Source organism: Malus domestica, chromosome 05 (assembly GCF_042453785.1).
Source record: "Malus domestica chromosome 05, GDT2T_hap1".
Lineage (NCBI taxonomy): Eukaryota > Viridiplantae > Streptophyta > Magnoliopsida > Rosales > Rosaceae > Malus > Malus domestica.
In genome coordinates, this window is record NC_091665.1 from 17,477,878 (window position 1) to 17,486,000 (window position 8,123).

Consider the following 8,123-nt stretch of genomic DNA (forward strand, 5'->3'; position numbering starts at 1 on the left):
AGTTGCAGGATTATTCGAATCAGATTGAAAATTGTTAAACAAAGAAACAATCAACCAACAATTAATAATTATTCGATATAGTTTTGGCAACTACATTAAGGAAAATATTGTGCTTTAATATCAATTTATCAATCGATGCCACCATATAAGTACAGACCTCTCCGTTCATTTTATCATTCACAAGACAATGGCATCACCCAAGTTTCAATTTGTTGTCATTTTCCTAATGATTTCTATTGTTGTATCTGCTCATTGTGCTGGTAAAATTGTCTACTCTCACTCTCTGTAAATATATTTTTTACATTGCTTACATTCGACGATCCATATTTCTCTACCTACAAATCACACATGTATAAATAACTTAGTAAAAAATCACAATGTTTTTGTATATTAGTCAAATTGTGATTTACAGGTGAGAAGGAATTTGCTCCTTCTCAATGAGGAGTCAAATTCTTTGTTTTTTTTAGGGTTTCCAAATCTCTTTGAGTCTTATATTATTGTACTAAGTACTTGCACGAAGTTACAAAAAATTAGCACGACCATCATTTGATAGTCAGATATACGCTCTTTGAGTGTCATTACAATATATATGACTGCCAGATTTATAGACATTGTAGCTAAATCTTATATTACATAACCTCTTTAGCATGACAAACTGACCATTTTATGTATTTATAAACATGGGTGTAGGAACCGATGTGAAGTACACTGATTGCAACTGGGCTGGTCCATGCAAGGCTTACGATGACTGTAATGGCCGCTGTACGGGCGGTAAATATATTCAAGTTGTATGTATTTATAATGATAAGAACCCACCACAGTTAGCATGTTGTTGTCGAAAGTCTTAAACGAGGGCAAGTTGAGCATCAAAGGAATGATACATCCTCCTGCCCAAAGCTATTAGCCATTATCATTTGTCGATTGGTTATAACCATCATCACTCAAGTAGTTAGATGGTTAAAGAGTTAGTTACAAAGGGGTAGTATTGTAATAGTTCATGTATATTGAGAGGCTATATAACACATTGTAAAGACTTGTAATATTCTCATATAGTGTAATACAAAGAATTCAAAAACTCCTTTTCTTCTAAGCTTCTGCTCTCCTTATTCGTTTTCTCATAGACATATTTCTCAGAGTTATCATGGTATCATCGCCGGATAGGTTCGTCGCCGTGCCGATCCTTGGTAAATTTTCCGCTGCTCTGGAAGATTGAAGACGGTCTGCTGATGCTTATGATCTCCAATTTCGAAGGGCTCGAGTGCAATTCTGAAGATTACGGAAGGCTATTGCAGTTGGGTGTGTCCTCCGATTGTTGAAATTGATTCAGGTGATATCTTTCTTTCGGTAGTTGAAGCTATTTTGATCATGGGTATTGGGTTCTTAAGATTCTTGAAGAAAGTGTTTGGTGTAAAATTTGAGAAATTTGATGATTGATTGTATAGTCAAATGTTCGTAAAGTTTTGATGAAGAAATAATTGTGAAGCTATAGTATTTGAGAAAGTGTTATTCTTTCTTGTTAATTTTGGAAAGTGTCAATCTTTCTTGGTAAAGAGTTTCAGTCTCTTCGAAGTTTTGCAGTCTGTTTCAATTGCAAAGAGTGTCAATCTATTCCTGTTCATTACATAATTGGAATTTTTTGTATCTGTGATTTGATTCAAGATGACTAATCCGACTGTTAAAGTAGAGAATTTGTTGGGGATGCTTACTATAAAATTGAAGGATGATAATTTTGCCAAATGGGCATTTCAGTTTAAAGCTGTGTTGAAGGGTTATAAATTGTTTGGTCATTTCGATGGCACTGATGTGTGTCCACCAATGTTTGTTTTGACTACTGATCTTAGAGTTACTGAGGAAATTACTAAAGCGTACGTAGATTGGGAGTCAACTGATATGGCTTTGTTAAGTCTTTTGCTTGCAACGTTGTCTGATGAAGCAATGGAATATGTTCTTGGATGCAAGAATGCCTATGAGGCTTGGGTGAATCTTGTAGATAGGTTTGCTTCTGTATCAAAATCAATAGTGAATCATCTAAAGACTGAGCTGCATACTATACAAAAGGGATCTGACTCGATTGATAAGTATCTGCTGAGATTGAAAAATAGTATAGCACAATTAAGTGCTGTAGGGAAGTATGTCTTGGACAATGATGTTATAATTGCCGGTTTGGCTAGGCTACCAAAACAATATGCAATAATCAGAATTGTTATTCTTGCTAGAGAGTCATCAATTACTCTCAAAGAGTTCAGAGCACAACTTCTTGGTGCTGAAAAGGAAATTAAGGGTGAAATCAATATGTTGTCTCAAAGTTTGTCAGCCTTGTATGTGAAAGGGACTGGTACTAATCCTGGATCTTCAATGGTCAATGGTTCTTCTTCTAATCCACAGAATCATAATCATATCCCTGCTTCTACTGGTGGTGTTTTATCACAGGTTCCTTATAATGTGACATTGCAATATCCATTGTCATCATAGTTTCAGCCTAATATGCAGTCCTTTTAGTTTTATTCTACACAACAACCACCTGATATATTTTATCCTCCTGCACCATACAGTTTTGGTTTCTTTGGAAATTCTGGTTCTCATTCAGATACAAGAAATCAAAGTTCAAATTTTGATTTCAGATCTTTCAAAGGCTCTAATTCTAAGGGTTAACACAATTACAGGTCCAATAATGGATACAAGGGGAAGAATTTTAATTCTGAAGGATATAGGCAGAACTCAAATACCAATGGTTGGTCGGGAAACACAGACATAAAGATGAATGTAGTGATTGAATGTCAAATCTGCAACAAACAAGGTCATACAACAGCAAATTGTTTTCACAGGAACAACAACAATTCAACTCTTGGCTTTGTGATCGAGTGCCAAATTTGTGGGAAGAGGGGTCATGTTGCTCTTAACTGTTATCACAGAAGCAATTACTCATATCAAAGTTAATCCCCTCCATCTTCCATAACTGCCATGACTGCACAACAATCATCCCAGTTTATGCCTACTGATTCATGGATAGTGGATTATGGTGCTTCTCACCACATGACAGCTGATGTTAATGGCTTAGCACATGTTGCTCCATATGAAGGAAATGAGACGATTACTATTGGTAATGGTTCTAGTATATCAATAAAAAACACTGGTTCTACTACTCTTCATACAAATGACCATTCCTTATTACTTACTCATGTTTTACATGTTCCAAAGATTGCGCGAAGTTTGTTGTCTGTTAAACAAATATGTGCTGATAACAACAGTTGGTTTATTTGTGATGAGTCCAACTTCTTTTTACAGGACAAGAAGACAAAAGAGGTCCTGTATCACGGAAAGAGTAGGCCCACGGAGTTGTTTCAGATTCCAGTTTTTCACAGTGTTAAAGGTGTGTAGTCTACATTTCCCACTACAACAGCTTTGCTTGGTCAATTGGTGAAGTCAAATATGTGGCATTAAAGATTGGGTCACCTTACAAATGAAGTACTTTCTTGTATGTTAAGACAGTGTAGTATATCATATAAACCAGATGATAAACACAGTGTTTGTACATCGTGTATTCAAGGAAAAATGTCTAGATTGCCATTTCATGAGAGAACTGAAAAGTGTCTGTCTCCATTTGATAAGATTCACTCTGATGTTTGGGGACCGTCTCCTATAAAGTTTGTAGATGGCTATAGGTATATGTACTGTTTACTGATGAATATACAAGATACACTTGGGTATTTCCAATGTGCAATAAATCTGATGTCTTCTCTATTTTTGTAAAGTTTTATCAGTTTGTTTTAACCCATTATGGAATGTCAGTCAAGTGTTTACAAACTGATGAGGGATGAGAGTACATTAGTAAGGCTTTTACCAAGTTCTTAAATGATAAAGGGATTGTTCAGATGCTGTCATATCCATGTACCCCTCAACAAAATGGAATTGCTGAGAGAAAACACCGGCATATAATTGAAACTTCAATTACATTACTCACTAATGCTGGTCTACCATTGGAGTTTTGGTATTTTGCTTGTGCACACTCAGTATTTCTTATCAATCGAATGCCATGCAAGTCTCTGTCTATGGTTTCTCCTTATACTCTGCTCTACAAGAAAGTTCCTGACTTAAAATCCTTGAAGACATTTGGAACTGTTGTGTTTCCTTGGCTTAGGCCTTATAATTCTAATAAGCTTCAAACAAGATCAACATTGTGTGTCTTTCTAGGGTACTTTTTAGGATACAAAGGTGTAATATGTTATGATCTAGTGTCCAAGAAATGCATTATTTCTCGACATGTCATACACGATGAGATGATGTTCCCTGGTAAACAAAGGCTATAGAAACAAGTCAATGAACCAGTTGCTAATCAACATGCTACACATTCTTCAATTTTGGTTCATGTACCTATTACTCAGACTCCTAGTACTCATGAAGTTAATCAGAGACACAGTGAGAATGATAGAATTACATCTTCTTCAGTTAGTCAATCTGAGACGTCAAGTTCAAGCTCAGGGCATTCTCAAAGTCAAAGTACATCGGGCCATACTCTTTCCACGACAAGTGATACAACTCATTTACTTCCTGTCTTTAGTCCAGACCAACTCCATGTGATACTTCCACTATCTTCAAATTCATATCCATCAGGTATAGAACAAACAACCACATCTACTCCTGTGCATCAAAGTTCTGGAATTCAAATAAGGCTACAAACAGGTGCACTTTCCAGAAAGAATTATGCAGCACATTTAGCAACTTTTCCTGAGATTGCTTCTTTGAAGGTTATGGATGATTTTTCCAGTGGGTTTTCATTATTAGTTGATATCACTAATATAGAAGAGCCTAAAAATTATAAAACTGCTAGTGTCAAGGTTGAATGGCAAAGAGCCATGCAAGATGAGTTTGATGCTTTAAAGGCACAAGGAACTTGGTGTTTAGTTCCTCCTCCAGTTGACAAGAGTATTGTTGGAAACAAATGGGTATACAAAATTAAGAAGAACCTTGATGGATCAATTTCTCGGTATAAGGCTCGGCTAGTTGCACAAGGGTATAGCCAAGAGCAAGGTTTGGACTATTCTGAAACGTTTAGTCCGGTGGTGAGACATACCACTGTAAGAATGATTTTAGCTTTAGCAGTTCAATTTGGTTGGAGTTTGAGGCAACTAGACATTAAAAACGCCTTCTTACATGGAGAGTTAGAAGAGGAAGTTTATATGCAGCAGCCTCAGGGGTTCGTTGATTCACAACATCCAAACTATATTTGCAGGTTAATAAAGTCACTTTATGGCTTGAAACAAGCCCCACGAGCTTGGAATTCAAAGTTTACTAGCTACCTACCTACTTTGGGGTTTGTTACATCCTTATCTGATACAAGTTTGTTTGTAAAAGAAGATCATGGGGATGTTATTCTACTCCTATTATATGTTGATGACATAATTGTGACCGGTTCCAATGCTTCAAAGATTCAATCAGTGATTACAAGCCTTGCTGCAGTATTTGATCTTAAAGAAATGGGAAAACTTACCTATTTTCTTGGTCTTCATATCCAGTATAATCAAGATGGGTCTATATTCATTAACCAGTCTAAATATGCACGAGGTTTGTTGAAAAAGGTTGGTATGGAACATTGTAAACCTACATCTACACCCTCTAAACCTCATACTCAGTTGCTTGAATCTGAAGGCATACCAATGACTTAACCTTCTCTAGAGCTGATATAGCATACTCAATGAATATGGTGTGTCAGTTTATGAACAGTCCAATAGATTCATACTTTCATTTGGTCAAGAGAATTCTGAGGTATTTACAAGGTACTCTCACTTGTGGTTTGAAATATATAAAAGGTGAAGATATAACTATAGCTTCCTACTCAGATTCAGACTGGTCAGCAGATATCAATACTAGGAGATCAAAAACCAGCTATGTGGTATACTTAGGCTCTAATCCCAACTCATGGCAGTCCAAAAAGCAATCCATTATCTCGAGCAATGACCAAAATATCGATATTATCGGCGAAATATCGCTGATAATATCATTTTTTTTAGAAGGCAATATTTTCAAACGTATCCACTTAATTATCATCAATATATCTCGATATTATCGATATTATCGATAAAATCGCCGAGGCTCCGTCGTCGCAGCTACCAAGGAGAGGAATGAGGGAGAAGGTTCGAGGGATTGGGGAAGGGGGAAACACATAAAACCTTTCTTAAGGGTTTCGATCTCAGCTCTGAAGCTGCGAACGGCGTTGACGGCTTTCTCATCCTTCTTGGCGGCGGCGTTGGGTGCCTTTTTCCTGATGACGACGGGCTCCCAGTCCTGCGTGATGGGTCCTCCTGACATGGCGATCGGTTGTGGGAGGGGTGTGCGAGGTGTTGGAGATTTCTGGGCTCTCGAAGAAGGATGTTTGGTTTTGGTTGCTATTTTGAGGCAGTCTAAAAGGGCTTTTGGAAGAGAAGCGAGGGGGGTGCATTGGGGGGGGGAGGACATGGGTGGAAATGAAAGGCTTTTGGTATGGTGCGTTGGCACCCTCTGAAAAGAATAAGAAACAGAAGGGCTTTTGGATTGGTGTGTTGGCACCATCTGAAAAGAAGAAGAAAAAGAAGTGGTGCGTTGGCACCATCTGAAAACAAGAAGAAAAAATGTTTGCCAAAAAAAAAAAGATGAAGAAGAAATAATAATACATAAAAAAAAAGTTTTGGAATGGTGTGCTGCACCATGTGAAAAGAAAAAATAAAAATAATTTTTTAATAGAAAATTGTACAACGAGACTGATTAAAAATTCTATCTGAAATTACAAACAACAACAACAACAACAAAGCCTTTTCCCACTAAGTGGGGTCGGCTATATGAATCCTAGAACGCCATTGCGCTCGGTTTTGTGTCATATCCTCCGTTAGATCCAAGTACTCTAAGTCTTTTCTTAGAGTCTCTTCCAAAGATTTCCTAGGTCTTTCTCTACCCCTTCGGCCCTGAACCTCTGTCCCGTAGTCACATCTTCGAACCGGAGCGTCATTCGGCCTTCTTTGCACATGTCCAAATCACCGGAGCCGATTTTCTCTCATCTTTCCTACAATTTCGGCTACTCCTACTTTACCTCGGATATCCTCATTCCCAATCTTATCCTTTCTCGTGTGCCCACACATCCCACGAAGCATCCTCATCTCTGCTACACCCATTTTGTGTACGTGTTGATGCTTCACCGCCCAACATTCTGTGCCATACAACATCGCTGGCCTTATTGCCGTCCTATAAAATTTTCCCTTGAGCTTCAGTGGCCTACGACGGTCACACAACACGCCGGATGCATTCTTACACTTCATCCATCCAGCTCGTATTCTATGGTTGAGATCTCCATCTAATTCTCCGTTCTTTTGCAAGATAGATCCTAGGTAGCGAAAACGGTCGCTTTTTGTGATCTTCGCTAGATTGCTCCGGTCATTAGTGTGGATAAGTATATAAATGGATAGAGATAGGAAAGCAAACACAAGATGTACGTGGTTCACCCAGATTGGCTACGTCCACGGAATAGAAAAGTTCTCATTAATTGTGAAGGGTTTACACAAGTACATAGGTTCAAGCTCTCCTTTAGTGAGTACAAGTGAATGATTTAGTACAAATGACATTAGGAAATATTGTGGGAGAATGATCTCGTAATCACGAAACTTCTAAGTATCGGAGTGTGGTGTCGTCTTGACTTGCCTTATCTGTCTCATAGGTAGATGTGGCATCTTCTCTGGAAGTACTCTTCCTCCATCCAGGGGTGGTATCTTTAACTGGTGGAGATGCACAAGGTAATGTATCAATTTCACTTGAAGCTTACTTGTAGTTTCAGGCTTGGTCAAGCGCGATACAAACCATGTAGTAGGAGTCCCCCAAGTCGCCGAGCTAGGGGGTCTGCTGAAAGAGGTGACAGACAAGGTAAGCAATCAAAGCTCCAACTGATTGTTCACCTTCTCCCCATCTTTCAGCAGCATGAAGGATAAAGAGAAGAAAAATGAGAAGAGATGATATGAGATACTTTTGCTTTTGAAGAAGTAACTTTCCACAGGCTTATTCTTGAACTGAGCTGGAGGGTTTTCTGGTTTCCTCCAGAGTATAAGGCCGACTGAAGAATTTGAGGGTCAAAACAAGTCCATCAAATCTAGAGTACGTTCCAC

General features: G+C 38.2%; 1 protein-coding gene across 1 annotated transcript; it reads left to right on the forward strand.

The window, feature by feature from the left end:
* Positions 1-680: 680 nt before the first annotated feature.
* On the forward strand, positions 681-6,499 carry LOC139196102 (uncharacterized). The gene is made up of 7 exons (XM_070821763.1): positions 681-788; positions 1,660-2,430; positions 2,588-2,731; positions 3,286-3,370; positions 3,862-4,010; positions 4,383-5,562; positions 6,192-6,499. The coding sequence occupies exons 1-7, from the start codon at positions 681-683 to the stop codon at positions 6,497-6,499; spliced, it is 2,745 nt and encodes a 914-aa protein (XP_070677864.1).
* The last annotated feature ends 1,624 nt before the right edge of the window (positions 6,500-8,123 follow it).